We start from the raw sequence: 23,825 nt of genomic DNA, 5'->3' as shown, positions 1-23,825 counted from the left end.
GTTAGAAGCTTCAGTCGGCTTGTAATTTTTTTTTCCTGTATGTTCCAGGTGACTTCACCAGTGAGTGGACAATTTCTGATCATTTACACCCCTCAGCTAAGGGATGCCTGACAAGCTATTTTTCCACACTGACAGCCTACTTCCATACCTCAGGGAAGCCCTTCTGTTACAATACAGAAATGAGACTCACACTCTCTCCAGAAAAAAAAAAAAAAAAATTTAGTTCTAAAGTGCCTTAATGATTTTGTAGGAAAGGATTTTTTCAACAGCCCTAGCAGAAAGCCAGAACCATAAAGTCCCAAAACTAAAACTCTAACCATTGCCAGCCAAAACCTCAAAGCACAGAGACACTGATGAGGATTATAAGGAAATGGCAAGAAATACCAGTTATCATGGTAGATAGAAGTCTCATTGAGGGGAACATAAAGAATTTTCTCCCCCTCCCCCCAGCCCTTGTTTTATGGAACTACTTTTCCTGGGATGGGTGGAAGCTGTTTACTGTTCAACAAAGAAAATTAAATTCTAAGAAATAAGTAACATCTTTGTGAGACACTCATAGGTCGGACTGTCTTGGACAAGTCAATATGGAGCTCATGAAAATCAACACTCTATGTGAGATGTCAGTTACCATACCAGCCCTGAAGGACAGATTTCACAGAGAGTAAGCTGAGGTAAGACCTAAGAGATCTTGAAAACTAAAGATAAAAACATGCCATGTTTCAGTGAGACATAATAGAGGAATGAAAACCATGTAGGAACTTACTTCAGACAAGAATGTGACAACAATCAGTATTTAGATGAGAGAAGGACAAGACTGACCTTACTAATCTGATACAATGAAGGCAAAAGACGATGATAACCAGCTCAAGAGCTTAAGTAGCAAGAAAAATAGTTGTACTAGGTTTATTATACCAGACAATGTTATCAAAAGATTTCAATAAAGTCTGGTTAAACAACCTAGAGCAAAACACCAAATTGCCCAGAATATAGAATGAAATGCCTTCTTGTTTGCACAGTCTAGGCAATCATTTTTAAAGAGGTTTTTTCTTAGAGTAACCAAAAATATAGATTAAAATCTTTATGAAAATTTTAAAAAGCTGATGCAAACGCTTATATTTTAAACTATCAAACTTAATCAAAATCAACAGCAACTGCCTCATCATTTAAGCCCAAACTTATATACCAGTGGAAGCCTCTACAATTCCAGTTCTGCTATTCTTGCAGGCTATTTCTTCATGTTTTCACCAGATGAGTAAGACAGCCCATGAGATACAAACTTTTTAATATATAGATTTCTTGGAAGAGGAAGCATGCAAAAAAAAACTACGGAAAGAAATTACAAGAAATAAAATACCTGCTGTATTTTAACTAGCATGAATGATAAAACGGGAAAAGGCACCTTCATGGGTTCAGTACCACACCAACAAAATCTCCTATTGGAATGTAGATGTAGCCTGGGTGACAATGATGCAGTGCAAGAACTCTCAGAACTCACTGCTCTGGGTTCCCACCAAGTCAATGAAACTTTATATGCATTGCTAATTCAGATACAAGCTGAAGAAAGAAAAACACATGTGCAGGCACAACCCCAGAGACTTAGAAATAACAATTATCAATTGCCCTCCTGAAAACAACAGAATTATATTGGATAATTTTGTACAGATATATACAAATTGTATCTTGATGAACTGCATCAAGAACTGTTACTGTCTCAGTAGACATTTGGAACACAGAAGCATGAGTCACTAGCTAGACAGTCTGAGAATAAAATAACAGGAAAGAATATTAGGAAATATTATGCTGGTGAGAAACATCTGATTTGATTTTAACATATGCTGTTACTTCAATGGCAATCAGATATTAAACTCCAGTGAAGGTACATAATGAAGAGGGATAGAAAGGAGCAGGTGCAGGAATAGAAGTCCAGAGTAATCTTTCCTATACCCAGCATAAAGGGAGAAAAGGGGGAGAAAAGATACAGGTACTGAGTAAAGCAGGAGAGAGCTACCTGAAATAACAGCACTTTTTTTCCCTGAACTGTCTTAAATGAGAAAGTGTTCTGCAGATTTCCAATCAAACACCCACTTTGAGCCAAGTCTTGATCCCTTACAAGCAGCCTACACTGCAACGATGATCACCAAACCACAGAGTGGGAACTGCAGAGTCCAAAGAGCTTCTACTAATTATATGAAATTGATTCCCCAGTCACAGCAAGACAGTACTAAGAGTACTTGTGTATTTTGCTTTGAAGCACAATTTAAGGGGCACAGAATGTGCTGACAGACACATACCAATGTCTTTATAGCAAATTTCAAGTTCCCAAGACTGCAAAGGGATTAACTGGGGAGAAAGCTATTGCATAACACTAAAAACACAAACTAAAAATCATCATAGTGATTTAAACTTGTAATAGTTTACTGCAATCTGACTTTTAAAATATTCAATCAATATCTAGAATTGACAAAAAAATCTGCATTGAATTGATTTATAATTAATTGGCCCAAGTCTGTCTCTGTCCATTTACAGAGCCATCTCAAACATGAGGAAGAAAACCCAAACAAAAATTTGATAGGCGACTACTACTGGGATCTGTGCCTCTGACAAAGTAATACCAATCTTCGAAAGAATACAAGATTGTGTATCTGTGGCCAAAAGATAAATCAATAAATTTGGTATTATCTGATTAACACACACTTGATCAAATAAAATCAAAAAAGGAATGGACAGCAAACTAATCTATGCACATCTAAATGAACTAGCAAATGCCTGGCATCTAAACGTGTGCATAGATCATATGGATGGATGGCTGGCCCAGAATTTTGATACTGCATGTGGCTTTTAGTCAAAAACTTCAGAGTTTTAATTTTAATTTGAGCTGGAGTGCTAATTTTGTGCACTCCAAATTGGTAAGATTTACAGACAGTCTCCTGAAGCAATCGTGCCCAACTGACATGGATTTAAAAGTTTTAATTAAAAGGTAAATATTTTCTCAACGTGGTCACAGTTAAACTACATAATCTGATATCTCAAAACAAGCATAACTGTAGATGTACTTTCTGTAAACTGGAAACTGCATTGTTGCAAACTCAAGTGATTGATATTTTCTCTCTAGGGACTAATTCATGCTAAAAAGTAAAAGAATTGTTGCCTTTTAGCACAGCAGCAGTGATGCACATGAACTGAACAAAACCACAGGAAGCTGGTTTGGAACGATTTTCCATACATTGATTAAACCATTTAGGTTGGAGAACACCTTTAAGATCATAACATCCATTACAAGCTGCCCAGCTCAGAAGCAACACACATCACTTCAAGCAACTGAAAGTAAAAGTTTTGCACCTTATGAAAGGCTCCTACTTTGTAATTATGTCACTACAGAGAAATATGTACTAATTTTCAGATATTTATGTGACAGTTTTCCACTGATAAATACACCTGTCTTACACTGTTACTAGTACTGGCTGTTGACCACATATGGAAATAGGATTCTGCCCTGAACTGAATTTCCATTTTAATTCAGGTAAGAATAATTTGAATTCTACTGGAAAAGGAAAAAAGAAGAAAATAGTTAGACATGCTCCAAAAATCCCTTTGCTCCAAATAAACTCATTCCAGATGGGAAGAATACCTTGCTTAATCATCTAAATGATTAGGTAAGCACGTGCCTATGCAAAACAAATTCACTCCTTATCCAGTCTGATTTATGCCAGAAAATAATCAGGCTTATAAGGATCATAGTAAGCTTTTAAAAAGTAGCTAGAACTTGTATATATATTCACACACCTTGCATGTAGAAGATTCTAGTTTGCCAGGAATTCCAAAACTAGAAATCCCAAGGTAATACCACTACATTCTAAAGTGCTCTGCCTTGAGAAGTAACACTATAAAATGACCTGCCATATCTGTCTTGAGCTTCAGAACATTTGCTGTGTTTTGAATGAAGGAATCTGACATTCAGAAAAAAAAGGATTTCTCTACACCTTAGTTGTATCATACAACTTTCTTTTTTGCTGTTCTTTCTTCTGCATGATCTCATCAGGACTCACTAATATTGATGCTTCAAACAACTGAGTCATTTATAACACATCTAAAGAGCACCAAAAGGTTACAGTTAGTAAGCACGACATATTCATATAAACTGCATGTTCTTAAGCTACTTTTTCTTCCATGTCTACAAAGTGGTACCAATCAAAGTTTCTTTAGTCTACCCAAGAGCAAGGGTACCATTAAAAACAAAAAAACCCCCACCAAAATAACAAAAAACCACCATCACCAAATAAACAATTAAAAATTAACAAAACACCTAACTGAAAAAAAAATTAATGCTGTGTTCTGAATTCCAATAATGTTCAGAATAACGTCAAAAGCGGGAAACCAAGATCCTTATAGACTGGTACTTTAGAAGTTTAAGTATAACTTTTTGTACATTTACATGTAAAAATATCCAGACAGTACAAATTGCTTAATAAAAATTAAGAACTCTTCTCATGATCTGACTGTTTGGATGCTCTTTAATATCAAATATGCACAGGCACATTCTTCCCAGTCATATTAATCAGCTTTTAATAAAACTATCTTATGCAATCACAATTTTTAAAAGGCTCATGAAAACCTTTCAGTGCTGGAACAGAAGTAATAAACCATGCCATTACCATCTAATATAGTTTTGAGGGTTCTTTTCTTGGTTTTGCCTTTTGTTTGTCAGTTTTTAAAATAAATGATATGTGTAACAATATATCAGAATCAATGCTCAGAAAGTTTTTCTTCCATAGGTGCATACAAAACTTGAATTTGCTGTTCATGTCAAACAACAAATAGAATCCTCTACAAATCATAATAAACACTTAGTTTATTCAACTGCAGATTGAATAAACACTCCCCATTAAAGATTAGGGTGTAAATTTACTGAAGTTGTTTGAACAAACCCCATCATGACAAACATCTATATAATGTACAGATATCCTACATATGTAAATTAAAATGCAAGAAAAATAATAATATTTTCTTAATATTTTCTTTTTTTTTTTCCCCTGAAGGGGGTGGAGGTTTTTATTGCTGTATAAAGCAGCCCAAAAGATTCCCACCTGCTTTTATTATGACATCTGAGAATGCCTGGCTTATTTATACTTTCCAAACACTTAAAATATAATCATCATCATCTTACATAAAAACTCCCCAATCCCAAGACGCGAACACCAAATAAGCAAACAAGATATAAGCAAAGATATTGAAATGGTAAGATGAACCTTGATGTATAAATAAATTCTTCTACACCATTCCTAAGAAATATTTAACTTTAGAGCAATTACAAATTAACTTAGACACCAATGCATTTTTTACAACAATCTAAACATGTTTAATACCTATGAACACTTGAGAGTTTAAGAACAAAAAATAAATTTAAAGCTCAAAGCTCATAACCCAATGCATCTCTAACAAGATAACCATCTGCAGATTTTTATACAAGAACCCACTTTTAACACATGCTAAGTTTTATGGTGAATTTTGCAACACTGGCAGATAATTTCAACTTTCTGACACCTTTCACCATTCTTTGCCCCATAACTTTTCATGCCTTTCCAAAATGCCGTATTTGGTAATGCTCAAACCTCCGAGAGCCCAAGTAGCCAGCACTGGCTGACCTCAGGCCCTCTCTGGGATGCTCACAGGAGCCACCTGCACTGAGCCTGGGTGCACTCCCTGCGTGACATTATTAATGAAGGAGAGTGGCACAGAGTCCGGCAGGCAGGACAGCTGGGACAAGGACACTGGGATTACAGAGCCTGGCAAAACTGCATCTGCAGCATGCAGGGATTAGGAAGGAAGGAGATAATCCACTGGAGGGGTGTTCCTGCCTGCACACATTCGAGCAGACAGAGGAGGCAATAATTTCACTTGTAACTTGACAAGTAGGCAGGAAGGTAACAAGCCTTGTCTTTGACCCCCAGACTGAAACGTGAGCTTGTTCCGTGCCACACACCATGACTCCAGAGCCAGCTAGGTAATTCCACCTTCTAAACACATTCCACTGCAAGAGCTCTGTCCACAATGAACCATTGCCACACTTCATTACTACACTACCCACTTCTAATTATTTTCTAAATCTGGCTCTCCAGGGTTTTTTTTATGCCAAAACTTTTGCTGCTCCCTGAAATGGCATAGTGACAACTAATTTAAAGGGGAGACAAAATGAAGTCTAAAATAATCCCAGCATTTCTAACAAAGCAAATTACATATCAAAACAGGTACATATAATGTATATGTAACAAAACAAAAATATCAGAATGAGGGATGAAACACTATTTCACTAATACACAAGCAAACTGATTACAACAGAATTATTCAAAACCCAGAGTTGCAGATCAAAAAGCTCCAGAATTAGGCATGCACATCAAAGAAATCTAACCCTATAAATTACTGCAAGGTAGTTACTCTGGAGCTTCAACTATGAAGTAACAGCAAGAGGTATATAAATGAGATATCACTGTTTTTGGAATTGTAAACTACAACAAAAGCAATCTTAGTGACAGTAGTAGTAATTTCCTCTACCATTCAGTTTGAAAAACATAAAAAGGGTAAACTTAAGAAAAGAAGAAAGACAAAACAAAATTGTTTTATAAAACATAAAGATATATAATGTTATATATAAATAAGGTTTTGTAAAACCTTTTATATAAAAACTAAATAAAAACATACTAGGTAAAATTCTTTTATTCCTTCAATTTCAACAAAAACGCAGTTAGTCTCAGATACTTTTCTTGGTTGAAGATGTCAGGAAAAGGTCAAGATCTGTAGCTGTCAAAAACCTCCTCCATTCTCTTAAAATCAACTTGAATTTTCTCCTCTTTCTTCCAGAGGGGTTGAGTTTTTGTGCTCTTACTCTGGAGAGAACAGATTTCCAACCTCCTATCTCCGCTCTATACCATTGTACCATTTACTCCTGTGAATCCAATTTTTCCTAAGGGCTAAAACTCTAAGTGCTTAGAGCAAAGGCCAACATCATGGAGCTACCCTGGCTCTGATTGCACAAATATCCCCTAGCTTTCTATATGGAGGCAACTGACTTGGTAGACCAGTGACAGCAGAGAGTGTCATTGAACCTGACTTCAGCAAGGCCTGCAGTGCCCCAGTGTCCTTCAAGCAGATTGGAAACATAGACTAGACAAGTAGACAATAAGCTTGGAAAAAACCACCAGACTGGAAAGGCTGTGGTGAGTGATACAAAGTCCAGCAGGCACTGGTTACTGGGGTATCCCCCAGTTGCTGACCCTGAGAAAAAAAAAACACACTTTCAACATGTCTGCAGCTGATATTAAATTAGATTTGTTCACTCTTAAGGTATGACAACTAAAGGGGAAATTCTGCTGCTTTGTTCAATTAGCTAATGAAAAGATAGTTATCTAAGATGGCACCAAGCTCCCTTCAGAGAAATAGTGATAGGACACAAGGTAGTAGACAAAGTTGCGCTAAGTGAAATGCAAAACAGGGTGACTTTTTTTTTCCCCTGTCATCTAACAGACATCAAACATGAAAACAGACACCCAGAGAAGCTGTGATATCTGCATCCTTGAGTATTCTGGAGTACTGATGGAAGAAAGCTAGAGGAACATCACCTCCCCAATATTTCTATCCTCTTTAGAGAGCCAGCTAATTATTAAAAGTTAAGAAAACTACTGAGAATCACAGAATATGAACACAAGTAAGTTAAAGACCTAAGTAAGGAATACCAGGAATACCTTATAGTGTATTTGCCTTGTTTCTTTTTAAAACAGAGTTTTTAAACATTGAAACATCAAGCTTGTTCCAGAATTTGTCTGCTAAAGGTCTTAGTAACACGTGACAGCACAGTCCTACAACATTCATCTGTTCTGAAAAGTAGATGCAAGTCATCACTCTGCTTTTGCCTGCTGTGCTGTGTGGCATGTACAATGAATTCACGTGTTTTTCTGCCTTCTTTGTGAACTATGTACTGGAGAACCTCTATTGTATTTGCTCCCTGAATTGTGAGGTGAGAAGACATTTACAATACTTCTTCTATGTAATCTTCCCTCTGCAAGGAGAATACCTTATTTCAATATCTAAATGTCAAAGTAAGTAAAAGAACCTGCACAGGATTATTATCCTCATGCTATAGTTGGAGCAGCAGAAAATTGACAGTTAAATGACTTTCTCAAAGTCAGAAGAAGGAGCTGAATAAAGCACAAGAAATTAATACAAAAATTTCCAACTTCCAGTTTTTATGTTGTCAGCAAGAGAGATAAGCAACCTCTCATCTGTGTGGTGTCCAGTGACAGGACCCAAAGGAATGGCCTGAATTGTGTCAAGAGAGGTTTAGGTTGGATATTAGAAAAAGGGTTTTACACAGAGGGTGGCTGGGCACTGGAACAGGCTCCCCAGGGCAGTGCTCACAGCACCAGCCTGACAGACTTCAAGAAGCATTTGGACAATGCTCTCAGGCACATGGTGGGATTCTTGGAAATGGTGCTGTGCAGGGCCAGGAGCTGGACTCAGCGATGTTTGTGGGTCCATTTCAACACAGAATATTCCATGATTTTGTGATTTGCCAACAAGAGAGAAAATAAAGATACACATACAATGTGCTTCTCCTGTTGGACAATGTGTACCTCTTTTTTTGGCAACTTCTAGACACTTATGGTCTGAAATAGCTTGGGGCAGCTAGATGTAATAAGAAAATGAAAACTCCGTAAGAATGCAATGTAAGAATGCATTTTTTTTACACTAAATAGACTCTCCCTGTCACTGTGCTATTTCTTTTCCATTTGTAGGTTCATCATCCCCTCATTCCAACACAAAAAAAAGTTTTCCTGCCTGCCAAATAGAAGATGATGTGAGCACCTACATCATTTACAGAAAGAAGTTGACAAACACTTTTTCAGCTTTAGCAAGCCTCTTCCTACATTAGCATTAAAGGCAATTTAAAACAATACTTGAAATGCTTCTGCAACATTTAGCCAAACTCAGTCATGACTTCTTCACATTTAGTGAAGTTGGAGTAATTTTAGTTTTACATGCATGCAGCCCTAAACTGCAGATCTGACCAATGAGTCACTGCCTCTGTTCCAAACCCATCTGCTGTTTTCCAGGCCAGACAAAAAGGTCAAGCTTCCTTTGGCCAGCAGAATAACTAAAAAAATTAGCTTTCCCAAAGCAGTAACACACTGACTTTCCGCTGAAGTATCAACTGATGCTATGAATTGGCAAGCTAGAGCTCTGAGATTATTGTCCCTTCTAAGGCTCAAACATCAAGCAACAGAAGGAAAAAACCAAAGGTGCTTCCAAAACAGTTCATGGGATAACCTGGCCCAACTCAGCTAAGATCAGTGACACCTTTTTGCAAGGCTGTAGCAGCCCAGCAGATGGGCTATGGGCAGGCAATCCACCCAGCAGAACACACAGATAAATGGTATTTACTACTTCTTACCTGATATGCGTTGCTGGTAGGGACTCATACTGGCGAGAAAGGAAAAGCTCTCTGTGCTTCAACTGATGTTTCTGTTTATCAGTCAAATCAACCTCAATTGTAGTTTCAGACTCTTCTTCAACTTCTTCTGCAGAGAAGCAGAGCGTAGGTCGAAATTAACTGTGTTGCATAACATCATTGCAGCCATTTCATTTGACATCCCCCCCACCCCTTAGCAACCTCCTTTAGTATTTCAAAGAAAAGATGAGTTTAACAAGACTACAGTTTATGTAACTTGACAGAATGTTAAGTATTTTGAATTATACACTTCTACTTCAACCCTTTAAAAAATCATGCTCCTTTCCTCTGTACTACGCATTGATGTCTTTCACACTGTTTAAGAACAATCCTGTCAACATTACTCATTCTTTTTTCATCTTCTTTCCTATGTTTTTTTCTCTTGCTTGCTGACCAGTTTTGGGTTTGACTTTCTCTTGACAATATTACTAGCACTAAAACTTTTACAGAAGTCCTGGAGAAAAGCACACTTTCTATGAACTAAAATTCACTAAACATAATTGAAATCCAAGACTGCAAAATCAATCTAAGAAAACTGAAAAAGTCTAATGTCTTCCACTATGTTAACCTTCTTCCATACAGACAACAAATGGAGTGAATTTGCATATTTAAATAAGATTTAAAGTTGTTTCTATTTTAAGCAAGACAGGAAGAAATAAAAGCAGACACTAGAAAGAGTCACATATAGAATTGAAGGGCAATGCTCCCAGTGCTTGCTAACATGTCACACAATGGCAGGCTCTCCAAAAGAGCTACCCTGGGATCTTGATGGCTAAAATCTGCCTTCCTAGTGGATTTTTGGGACATGTGGAACTTGAATCTGTACTTCCTCCGCCTTCCCAAAAAGGGCAAAAAGTCTCTCTGAATAATGGATGCAAAAATACAGACCCTTTAAAAACTTCTTTAAGATTTGGCAACTTTCTACCTGATAAATTATCCATCATCTGCAAAGCCAAGTGTAGTTTACAAAATGTTCCTCGGAAACTCAACAACAGAACCTCAGCATGAGATAGTATTTCATGTAACTACCTACACCAGAGGACCTCACCCTCTCTACTAATAATAACCATTTTTACAACCAACCTACAAAGACTATTTCAAATTGAAGCCTGCCTGCATCCTCATAGCAACCACAGTTTTCTCCAAATGCAACACTACTACTTTTTTTAATCATGCCTGTGTGTAGTTCATTCCACTTCTAATAGTTCTTTTCACAAAAGTCATATAACAACATACCCTGGTATAACAAACTTCTTCAAACCCAATTCCACTTTAAGTCTATGTTGCTGTAGACACCCCCATCCCCTTCCCTGTTTTGGCATGTTTTGTGGAGAAAGACAGCAAGAAAACAAAAATGAAAACAAGAATTTCATCCATCTCATTTGACAACCCACAGCCTCACCAGGCATATGTACAGGTCCAAGTCAAACTATAACTCAATTCAGAATTATTTGGGCATCTATAATACTGACAATAAATATATCTTAAAAGAAAACTATGCCAAGGTGAAGCATTTTTTAATTAGGCAAATAGTTAATTAAAAATAGAAACTCATGTTAAAAGGTTTATGGTTTTGCTGGTTTTGGCAGGGACAGGGTAATTTTCTTCAGAGTGGCTGGTATAGGTCTGTGTTTAGATTTGTTTTGGATTTGTTGATAACACAGGGATGTTTTCATTAGTGTCGAGCAGAGCTTACCCAGAGCCGAGGCCATTTCTGCTCCTCACCCCATCAACAAGGAGGCTGGGGAGGCACAAGGAGGTGGGAGGGGACACAGCCAGGACAGCTGACCCCAACTGACCTAGAGGATACCACATGGCATCACAATCAGCATATAAAACTGGGGACGGAAGAGGGGACATTTGGAGTGGTGATGTTTTGCCTTCCCAAGTCACTGTTGTCCCCAGCTGTCCTGGGGATGGATGAACACCTGCCTACCCATGGGAAGCACTGAATTAATTCCTTGCTTTGCTTTGTTTGTTAATTCCAATTCTTATCCCACCTGGGGTAGTGAGCCAACCACTGTGTGGTGTTTTGCTGCTAGTTGGGGTTATACTACACCAATGTTTCCAACAATTAATTTCTACAACTGTTTATTACAGTAAGTACCATTACAAGCTACATTTTGATTGTCAGGTTCAAGCATTACTATTTCTTCCAGTTACCTTGGGTTTGGGGCTTTTTTCCTAAATAATTTAGAAATCCAAACACAAGTTTGGTCAACATATCAAAAACACCTGACTGCAGATAAGGCTCAAAACACAGGACAATATGGGCCATTTTAAAGTTGCTGCAGGAAGCCAGAGATAGAATTCCAGAGTTTAAAATGGCTTAAGACACCTATGCTCATCTCAATATCTTCCTCAAGTAAGAATTTAAATTTAAAAAATTAAACAGAAAACCCACCACCTTCAAGCAAATTTATTTCACTCATCTTATATAAGCCATGAAAATGTTGATCCAATAGCCTGAAACGGAAACCAAATATCTTAGACCCATCTCTTAAAACACTCCAAACCTAAATATGAAACAACATAAATTCTTCTGTTGTATTTCTAGAAATAAAACAGATGTTTTACACAGGATGATCTGACAAGCTAGGTAATAAGTAGAACAAACCATGACCAGAAACAGAACAGTTCCATCCGCTCAACACAATTTACCATAAGGAAAATGTTACCATTTCCTGCTTCAGCATTAAAATATAAAACCAATGTTCACAGTAGGATTTAGTAAAACAAGTAATAATTTGTCCCTGCAATTATACAAACCTGTCCAGGTAAGGAAACTGGATAGCATAAAGAAGAGAGGAAGCTATGTTTGCGTGATAGCAACACAAAGAATTCTGCATCTGAAGAAACCTCCAGAGAGCTGCTTTTGAAGCAGGTTTTTGCAATTATCAAGCCTTAATACCCATTAGAAGGAAAGTGGTAACAACCTTGCAGAACTTTTAGAGATCTCTTCACATCTTTGACTTGATTTACAGCACATGTGAATTTCATTTGCTACCCAAGGAGAGAGTATTTCTATCAAAAGGAGTGAAACAGAAGGTACCTACAGGAAATCATAAAGTATCACCATGCTAAGCACATTTCAGCACTCTGGAAGGGAAGAAAAGCAATAGCTCAGAGTGAGCAAATATTTTTATGCAGCAATATGGTGATGACATACACAGACCTCATTGTTCCATGATTAGAGAGACAAAAAAAAATCAATTTAAAATTGCTCAGCTAAATATAATTTTGAATCATAGGTATGACTCCAAAGATTAATATTTCATACAATCACATTTTGAAAATTACACACTTCCCTTTAGGCCTTGGGCAAAATTTAAGATAATGCTGTTTTGTGGCACTTCTTCCAGTTTACAAGAAATATTTCATTATTTAAAGGAAAAAAATCTTAGTGAGGAAAAGCAGGCATCTCCAGTGAGCTTTTAAAACTTGTGGTCTATTATATGTGGGCTTTCTAATCATCAGTGGTAAATAATTACTGCGATCCTGAAAATCAGAGGGATCTGGTGGTGATACTTTCAGGGACAGTACTGCAACTTTCCCATCTGATATAAATGAGACTGAACTGACTCACTTAAGCAACGGATACCAGAAAGAAACTGTAACCCTCACTCATTTTACATATGCATCGCCACTTTTAAACAGCATGAACACTCTTTTTTCCCTCTTCCATTTAATTTGTGGGATTTACTGTTGGAAAATTGCAGTGTTAGAGAGCCTTAGAAGAAAAGAAATCGGTCCACGCCTGTTGTCATCTTATTGCAAGGTTTCTCCTTATTGCAAAAGTTTCATACCTGCTTGGTGTTTCTCATGGGCAACTCCTCAGAGCACTGACCCTTTCTTCTTCACAAAGCAGCCACCCCACTCTTTTATAGACCTCCTCCTTTCATTGGTCACAGCTGTGGCCTGTTAAAGTCAGGCCTGCTCCTAATCTTTGGTAATTGGCCCAGCTGCAACTCCTTAGGGGTAAGATTACTTTCTACAATATCTTTATTTTCTTATATTCTATCCCCCTACACATGCCACCTAAACTTGTTGTATACAGTATCTCTGTTTATAATTATGTGATGAGTCAAGCTTGCAATGAGGAAGAATTGTTTGTTTCTGCAACTAAAATGAAAATAAACTGAGGGCAATTCTTTAGAAATACAACACTCCCATTTAATAAAAATTTATTTTTTTAAAGTCCTGAAAGACATTTAAAAGTTTAAATGCAGCTCCAAAAACTGTATAGTTAACCATCAGCTAGCAAAGCAAGGTAAATTCCTTGGACATACTACTCTCCCTTAACTAAATCAAAATAATCCCCCATGTGCTCTCCTTGTGTACTGCAAGAGTAAGGGAGATTAGTTTAAACATTGAAGACTATCTTCAGGGAGAAGTAAATCTTCAGTATTTAAAGAAAGGAGGAAGTTATCCCTCTATTGCCACCAAAATGCCGATAGCACTCTTTCCAGCTAGAGTTGGAATCTGGAAATTCTACCAAAAATCATGGAAACAGAGAAATTCAGGCTGGAAGAGGCCTCAGGAGGTCCCTTGAAAAAACTATACTTCAAAATAGGCTCAGCTGTGAGGTCAGTCCCTGGTACTCAGTAATTGAAAATCTCTGAAGACAAAAGACCACATAAGCTCTCCATCCCCCAGTAATGGAGAAAGGCTTCTACATGTATTTAATTAAACTGAATCACTCCCGTTTCAATTTAGTCACTGCCAGGAGTTCAACTCCATCTCCTGGTCTATAACCCCCATAGGCACTGGGAGTCCACCTCTTCTCCAAATTGAGAAAGGTCAATTCCAGATGACTCTCCTAGAAGGGCAAGTGCTCATCATGATGGTTTTTGCTGAATGCATTCCAGTTCATCAGCAACTTTCCTTTTATCAGGAACCTAAAACTGGATGCCATAGAATTCGATATAATGCAATGGGTGCTGAATAATCAGAGAGGATAATCTCTTGCCTTGATCTACTGGCTATGTGCCTGGTGATACAGCCCAGGATACTCTTGGCCAACTCCCTTCCTTGTCAGGGAGTTGTCTGCGGGCAGCCTCAGGGCCTTTCCTGCAGAGCTGCTCCCCCAAGCCCCCCTGCTCTCAGCTTATGCTCCTGCCAGGAGCTCTTCCCTCCTAGGTGCATTTGTCCCTACTGAACATCATCATGTTCTTGACAAAGCACTCCTCCTGCTCTCTAGGAATCCCTGCATACCAGCCCTCCCCTCAAGCCATCACCTGGCCACCCCCTCCATGCTTGTGTCACCTGCTAAGATGATAAGAGTGCAGCACATTGCCTGCTCCAGTCACTGCTAAAGAAGGTCCCTATGGAGATTCCCATGAGACTCCACACACAGTGCGGACACTTCACCACCACCCTCTGACTCACACCATGCAATCAGTTTTTTATTCACCTAGTTGTGCCTTAATCCAGGTCAATTCCAATTGCTTGGCCTGCTACAAAGAAAGAAAAATAAAGAGAAAGAGAAAAAAGCACAAATAGGAGACTGAGAAGACATAACGGGAAAACACAAGACTCAGCAGCAGCACAGACCAATGCTGGATGAAAACAGCAGAGTACCCAAAGCTACAGTGCATTAACTTCCTACCTTAATTGCTTGAAACCATACCTCAGCTTAGCTGTATCCAGCTTATGCAAGCATTCAAATCACCACCAACAACATTTGTGGAGTTACAGCCATTTCACTGTTTGTTGAAATACTTTTAAAGTTGTATTAGATCAGAATTTCATGTTCAAAGAAAATCTCACTTTAAGAAAATTTTCCAAATTTCTTCCTTTCCTGTATACCTTTTTCTTCGACACTCAACCTAAAAAATATGTACATTGCAGGTATAAACAACATGTTTTCAAACCTACAGATAAGAAGCTGGGAATGCTGAAGAGCAGCAAGTTTACCACACACATCAAAGGAAAGGTGTCTGAGCATAAGTCTCTTTAAGCTTAGATGGTTGTAGCAATAACTTCAAATGCACATTTGGTAGTTAGATGCTACAGCAGTAACAATTATAAATATAGATTTTGGGGGAGAGAGAGTAAATCTAATTACTGCCAAATTTCATACAAAAGAAAAACAGTAAGTCTAACCATCTGAACAGCTTTATTCAGACTGTGAATGAAGAGCTCTCTCTTAGGTTAGCAGTTGGCCAAATTGCTCATCTGCATGAGGCTTCTTGCCACGTTTCATTGTACTAACTTAGTTGTGATATTTAATCCCCTAAAACTGTAGTAAGACCGTTTAATCAACTTTGTGAGCTAGACTATGCATGGTTACACTTTCAATTTGAGGGAGGAAGCGTTTCCCAAAGCTGAATTAATTAGCTTTACATATACCACGTCTGTTGCAATGTTCAGATGACTTAGAATGTCTAACATCAATTTGATATTTGCTGTTACTTTCAGATAGGATAAGAAATCCAAAGAACAGTTTGTATGTATTACAAGTCATGTAAATAGCACATTGCTATCTAAAGCATGAATCTGAGCAATTTTGCAGGTAGGAAAAAAAGAAGTGATCACTTGTGTTTACAGGGAACATGTCTATTTTTAATTCCTGCTGGATAGTATGGATATACATGTGGCCTCTAAGGGATTATCCAGTTTTCCTACACAATTATCCAGGTGATCTTCCCACACTACCTCATCATTATTTTTCTAAATAAGGTCACAAAACAGAGAAATAACTACTGTGTAGCCATTAAGAACTAATATGCCACACCTACTGTCAAATAATAAAAATTATTTCCAATAGAATGCAAAATGGTTGTTTGGATACTTCCAAGTAGCACATCATGATAATAATGATTTCCAGGACAGCAGTCAGTCATAAGTAATTAGACAACCATATCACATTTATCACAGGTCTGTAGAGAAAATATTTTATGGAAACCATCACACCTTTCATTAACAGAAAAGTTCACCTTCCCAAACTTGATGGGTGGGGGTTATTTGATAGCTGGTTATGGAGATTTTTGAGAGCTAGGAGCTTGTGGGTGGAAAGTAAGGAAGGATTACCTCCATAAGTACTATGAATCATGATGTGCTACATTAATAAATAGATCCTAATAAATTAAATATAACATGAATAAATGCAAAAGCAAGCACAATAGTTCTTTAACCATTTTTCAGCACTGCAAGCTAGTTTGTAACAACACTAGGGAACAGAAGGTCCTACAGAAGCATGAGATCAATAACAACACTGGCAGTAGTGAAAAAGCTGGTTTACGTATCATAAACTTCAACTAGATTTTTCCCCTTTTACCTGATTTCTGTATCACCTATTCAAATGCAAATTCTCTCAAATGAGAAAAATATCCTGTTACAGGGCTCAGGTTGTGTTTGGTCATGTGTACATCTGTATCAACTACAGCAAGCTGCTGCAGGATCTGAGAAGCAACAGTCCTGGGTGGTGTTTCTGTGAGCAGCTCATTAGGAGCAGCAAGCAGCAGATTCAAAACTGTGCCATGGACACTGGTATTTGCAACATGATGAACATCCAATTATGGTTACATCCAGCTCATCAGCTGAATCAGAAGTCAATTAGTGGTTTTTCCAAAGTGGACATATGTTTAGAGCTGTGTGGGAAAGAAAGGAAATTTTAGTTCTACTCTCAAATCCAGGCTGGCAGACCACCATGAGCAAAAGGGTACATGGGTAATCTGACAGCACCCAAGAAACAATTTTTAAATCCATCATCCGGCTCAAGAAATACAAAGGCTACCTGCAACACTGCCATGTAACGTGCATGAATAACTACTACATCTGATTTTAATAAAAGGGAGATTTGTATATTCCATTTTCCTGAGACAGCTGCTATTAATAATTTTTCCCATCACTAAGATTTTCACCATTTTTTCTGTGAAAGTCCTGCTCATATTTTGTTTTAACAAGATTGTCTTTCCTTTAGCACAGGCAACAGGTCTGTTTGATCTAGTCGGTTAACAAGCTGCATGGTTGTCTCTCCTTTAGAAAATGCAATGTTAATATATAAAAAATAATAAATGTAGCATGAGAAGAACAAAGCACACAAAAAATGTGCTCTTATGTTTTCTGTAAGAATCCAAAGTCCATGTTTAAGATCTACACCGGCATTTTCTTGCACTGTGTGACAATAACCACAGAGTTTCAGAGATCTTAACTGCTTTTCTAACATTCAGTTCACATCCTCAAAAGCCGATAAACAACTTTTCAAAATTTGTTGGCAGAGATGAAAAGGCACAGATTGTACAAGAACTCTCCTACCCCTACTCAGAATGGCATATGATTCTGCTTATAAAACACAAATTATTTATCTTCTACAGCATCTCCTTACAGAAGGGCTGAATTTTGATGGATTTTTTGCAGGAAGGAAAAAAGTAGTAGGGGAAAATAAAAAGAAAGAAAAGGGGGGAAAAAGAGATATAAAATAAAAGGATTTTTATATCCTATTCTTGGGTAAACTCATTCAAGATATATTAAGGCTCTAGGTGTGGGATTAGGAAATGAGAAGAATATTATCCAAGAGAATGCCTGCTCCATGCCAACATGGTAAGAAAGCTTTGCTGTCTATAGACCTGACAAGACAACCAGGAAGAAGAGTTCATTCACTCTGATGGTCTGTGCAAGACTTAAAGGATGATTATTTCCCATGTTTTTTCCATCAGCTATGTTAGAGATTTACCTTCCAGGATACATTATTTCCTTAATGCCTGTACAGAGATAATGAGATCATAATTTACAGGAACTATACATATGAACTGAGAAAAGTGTAAAGAGATATGAATACATGTATTACTTTAAATAATTAAAGCATTTTAATTTATTCATTCTGAAGCCAGAAGGAAAAACAAACAAACAAAAAAAACCAGTGTAGGAATAACATCACCTTGCATTAGCTATTCAAACTTTAATACAGATGCCATTCCCAAGTAAACCAACAAAGTTTTTCTTCTACTCTCAGTACTTTGCTTTGTAGACAACATGTCCAAATACCATTTTTGTTGCAGCAAGTAAAATATCAAAAATCTTTACTTATTCATCACATATATGGTAAATCTTCAGTATTTTGATTCTGGCTTTTTTTCCTCTTATTAAAAACAAAAATTAAAAATTAAAAGAAAGAGGAGAGAATTATGAAGGCAGATGAGGCTAGCCCCCATTTGAATGCAAACGTAAAAGCTGTCCATATATAAAACCTTTCTTCTTGTATAATACTTGGCAACTGAGCCCTTGGCCTCTTGAGGGCCTACTGAGAATAACTGCATCAGGATTTCACTCCTGACAGCAGCATCAGCCAAAGGATCTGCCTGAAAGCACAGCAACGGGCCACAGTACCCTGTAGGGTCTAGGTTACAGGTCACTGACTCTGCCAACACTATTTCTACTCTTCTGCTCTTTAGTTTAAGCCAAAACAAGGCTGCACTTTTAATACAGGAAACTGAAATATGACTCCCTTCATCATTGCATATCACCGTCACAATCCTACACAAAAACAAGAACAAATTAAAAATTAATTCTATCATTCAGCATATCAAAACCAGGAAGATAGCTAATTTAGTTGTGCTGGTTTTGGATAGATGTTTAACTTGTTGTACAAGTAGAAAAGGCACATGCACTCACATAACCCCTGGATATATGCATATATAGTGCTCTATGCATAGCCCAGCAACTCTGCAACCTGCACAGAGACATGCTATGTACTGTGATAAATCTTCAAACAGGTTTTGGATTCAGGCAGTAGGTGACAGTCAAAATGAACTACCTAGCTTCCTGAAGTCTTTTAGGAATTTGATCATGTAGAACAGGCTTTTACTGAAAAAAATTGCGCTTTTTACCACTTGAACTTTTTTTGCTCATGGGAGTAAAGTATTCTACATCAGTACAAAACAATCTCTCTGCAAGGATCACAGAATCATTTGTTGTATATCAAAACCAGAGGCAAAGCAGATTCACACTGCAAATCTTCACTTGATCGGAGAGGGTTACAAACAGTAGCTGAGGTAAAAACCAAAATATTGATCAAACAGACAAACTGCACTGTGAAACAGCACAGCCACTCTGGCCACACACTCCATGTGGGCATGACAAACTCAACTCAATACTTGCTAACTGTGAGTCCTGTTACTTGTGCAGGCTACCTTTAACAGAAAGAGAGTTTACAGACAAATCACATGGCTACTTTATAGATTCATCTTATCTGCCACTTCTACCTAGTCCATAATACCTCATATCATTAAAAAAAAATAAAATAAAATAAAATAAAAAAAATATATATATATAAATATATACACACAGAGAGGACAGCATGAATCAGCTTGGGTAGGAAGCACTACACTCATTCTCACACAGAGCCTTGCCCAAGCTGAAAAGCTCCACCTCGACCAGCACGTGTGCAGTTACAGGCATGCATGAGTATAACCAATGGCAACTATTGCACACTTCATTGCACTGCAGAATACAGACATTCAAGAATTACTGCTAGTAAGCCTTTAAATCATCAGACCTGATTCCCACATCACACATTTAATTGCCACTGCATGATGGGAAAGTCTTTCTATATTAATAGTGAGTTTACATCATTCAAATTTATAAATTATATAAACTGCTCATTCAATTAGACTATCAGAGAACTCTTTGAAGATGTGAAATGCATCTCTTATTGGAGCTTTACAGATAGAGATAACCTAGCAATATTTTTGTACTCTAAAATTTATGCCTCAGGTGCTTTGGTACAGTGTGCACTGGGTGCACTGGGAAGAAAGTGGAAAAAGTCACTTAAAATTAGGAGCCAAGGGAAAACAAAAAGAAGTACAACCATTTGAGATTATGGAAAGCTACTTATCTTCTTGAGACAACAAGTTATGATAAATAATATCCATTTAAATACTACAAGTATTTTAAGGGTACCAAGAAAACAGTGTAGGATCACATGCATGCACTATTAAGAAACATGAAAGAGGCAGGAAAGCAGCTGAGAGAAAACAGTTACATGTTTTCCACAAATCAAAAGAAACCCTGAACAAGTACAGTAACAACAGCATGTGTATTTCAACTTGACCATGAGGAAATAAATCCTAAGGAACACAGGGAAATATGGATATAGGACACAGAAAATGCTTTGGCAATTTTCTGTGAATACTCTCTCCTTCTAAAGACTCAAATGTGAAGAATTTATTTTGGGAGTAGAGCTCAAAAAAGTGACACCTTTTGCACCCTACTGAGTTCTTTACCAAGGAAACTTACTAAATAAATACTTCTGGTATTTAAGTAATAAAAATAAAAACTGAGCTTCATATATCTTATAAACAGTTTTAAGCATAAACATGAACTGATATTTTACAGCTTTCCACTCTTCACAGCAAATTCACAGAATTAATCCAGATTTTAGGTTTAGTTTGTTTTTACATTCAGAGAAATTGGCAGCAATGTATTCAAGCCTCTTAAATTTTGTGCTCCAAAAAGAAGATTGTTGAATTTGAAAGAAAATTAACCTACACAAGCTTCCCCAAAGTTGTCAGTTTATACTTTGGAGGTTTAAAGATGAAGCTACCAGTTACTAGCTATCAAAAATTCAGTCCATGCAAAAATTCAGATGTAGTTATACAAATTGTACAGAGCAGACAATTTTTTATATACGGAGAAGCCACGCATGATCCAAAGGCAGATCACACATACACAGGTGAAAAAAAAAAGTGTTTATGCAAGTTTTCCATAAGAGCTAGGAACTCCTGAAATTATGAACTTAGTTGTAAATCCATTCATCCATTAGGAGATCATTAACATTCACAATCTAACAAGCCATTCTGCGCCAAAGGAGGAGCCTGACCAGACACTGAAGTTAATAACTCTACAAGATACTTGGGGCTGACAGTAAACTTGTTAATGAGACAATATAACTACTAATTCTAAATGTCAGTCACAAAAAGAACACTCAGATATTGTCAGAAGCAAAACACTCCTAATTACTGCTTCTTTATTGCTTTCCCTGTTGAGGAGAACATTCACAAGTTCTTGAACAAAAATCAAATGAAGAAAACACATAATTTATGACACTACCCAAAGCACCCTTGAAAAGAATAATTGGGAGTCTTGAGACAAGTTTTTCCTTGATGACAAGGAAGTATTCAACAGGGTTTGCTGTATTTCAGCAAGTTCTTAATTTTCTCCCCCCTTTTCAAATAAATTACAACTGATGGCATTCTCTTGGGTAAATGAAGGGAAACTTGATGTTCCCTTGTCTCAGGAGATCAAAGAGATCATGTCTTCCTCACAAAAAACCCCAAGCTCATTTTCAGTGAAAATGATAGTTAGACTAATATAAGTGCCTTAGCATAAAAGATTAAAGAATTTCTTATCTGTATCATCCTTAAATGGTCCTCCTAGGGTGTGTCTCTCCCACATCACAGACTTCAAGATTTCCAGAAGCAATGCAACAAAACTGAATTTGCTACTGCTTCGTTTACATGTCTCTATCAGATGACTGTAAATAATATTAACATGTAAAATTCCAACAAAGGCAACATTGGAACCTATAAACCCAAACTTCCTGGCTTACTATATTTGGTTTTGTCTCAGTTCACCAACCCAAGAGCCTTCTGATGAGCTGCTCACAGACAGGGACTTCTGAAAAACGTGTCTCGTTCTCAAAAAGAGGGCAACTATGTGAGATCAAAACTAATTTTCTCCTAATTTTTGGGGTGGGTGGGTGTGTGTGTGGACAGAGATGACAGCGCCAGGGACATTGAGCTGCAAACAAACACTAGTTTATATTTACAGAAGCCTTGAGATTAACCAGGCAGTATCTCACTGAACCAGTTACACAAGTCTGCTCACCCACTCCTCAGGCATATCTAGCAGCCAAGCCTTCCTCCTTATATACAATTCAAGAGACTCTCCTACCTTTCATTCCCAGCTCTGCCTTTCCAGGTCTTGGCTCCTTTTTCTCCTATCCAACTGGAAAAATAGTATCTTTCATCACAGGGTGATATCAACAGATCTCTTTTCTTAACAGCAAGCAAGAGAGGTCTTCTCACCAAGTGCAATTGAAAAAATCAACTGTAACCTAACAGAAAACTTTCCAAAAGCCACAAAATTCCATAGAAGTGTTACTTACACTATTGTAAGAGACATATCAATTGAGCTCTTAAGCTCTAAAGACTTATTTTGTTTTGGTTTTCTTCCCCCAACACAACCATAAGCAAGACCAAAAAAGTATTCACCATGGAGTTGATTTTGTTGTTTGGAACTTTTTTTTTAGAGAAACTATGAATTATTTCAACATTTAAAATTATCAAGACAGAGAAAACTGATAGTATGCAGTAGAAAAATTATTATTTGTCTCTTGGGTTCATTTCACCAAGGATGCTTCTAACTGAACATGGGCTGCAAAGACAACAGGTATCAAGGGAAGTAGTGAACAAAAAAAAAAAGACGATTTATATTTCAAATAAAATCTCCAGTCAAAACATACTTTTTATGTGAAGACATTATGTGACTTGAATTAGGTAACAGGAAAAGTCATCTTAAAGTAATTTTTCAGAAAAGGGATTGTATCCTTTATTGTATCCATAAAGAAACGCTGTATCCTTTATGAGAACTTGTTTAGTTTGATGTACAAGAACTACTACAATGAAAAAGAACCAGAACCAAGGAAAAAAAATCCACCAAGTTTCTGGTTGTGTTACAGTCTGATTGGACAAAAATAGTCCAGCTATAGTATTTTATAAAAGTTTTGAATTCTACTGAGTCAAATATGTGACTGAGATAACAGAAAACTGAAGAACACAAGGTGTTTTAGACATTTTACTCTGGAGCTCTTTCCTCAACCCCAAGGGTCTCCACACCCATAACTTTTTTCATACAACTTTCTAAATTGCTTTTTTTTTTATTGTTGTAGAGGACAGGAAAAATTCTTGTGTTTTTCCTGGAGTTGAGTATTAAAAATATTGCTATGCAACAGCAACCATATGTTGAAAAACCTGATGACACACGAAAAGGAATTCACATTTCAGTTTGGTGTATCTTTGGGTACATCAATGAGTAATCTGCTAAACACTACTGCTCAAGTTAAGCTCATTTTCTTAACATCTTCAATGATACCTGCTAGCCTGCAGCTCTACTGAAATAAAATCAGATGGAATGTTAACAGCTTCATTCTCTCGGATGCATCTGGAATGCTGGCAGTTAACATAGACAATATGCAAAATATTCCTCCCCTCAAATATAAATCACCTTTAAGTGAAGGTAAGAAGGCTCAGCAGCAGCTAAACTGCTCTGCAAGATCAAGCCATTTCCAGGAATGCTGGAACATTCTTGATATTATATAAAAAAT

At 37.2% G+C, this 23,825-nt stretch overlaps 1 protein-coding gene across 5 annotated transcripts in view; it reads right to left on the bottom strand.

The window, feature by feature from the left end:
• MTA3 (metastasis associated 1 family member 3) overlaps positions 1-23,825 on the bottom strand; it is a 228,968-nt gene that overhangs the window by 195,505 nt on the left and 9,638 nt on the right. For all 5 annotated transcript variants that reach the window (XM_071427185.1, XM_071427148.1, XM_071427166.1 and 2 more), the window contains exon 4: positions 9,443-9,569. In XM_071427185.1, the coding sequence (XP_071283286.1) occupies positions 9,443-9,569 (127 nt within the window). The remainder of the gene's footprint in view (positions 1-9,442; positions 9,570-23,825) is intronic.

The sequence above is a fragment of the Agelaius tricolor genome, unplaced genomic scaffold (genome assembly GCF_023055355.1).
Source record: "Agelaius tricolor isolate 1412-34295 unplaced genomic scaffold, bAgeTri1.0.p SCAF_1, whole genome shotgun sequence".
Lineage (NCBI taxonomy): Eukaryota > Metazoa > Chordata > Aves > Passeriformes > Icteridae > Agelaius > Agelaius tricolor.
This window is presented reverse-complemented; position numbering and strand designations above follow the sequence as displayed.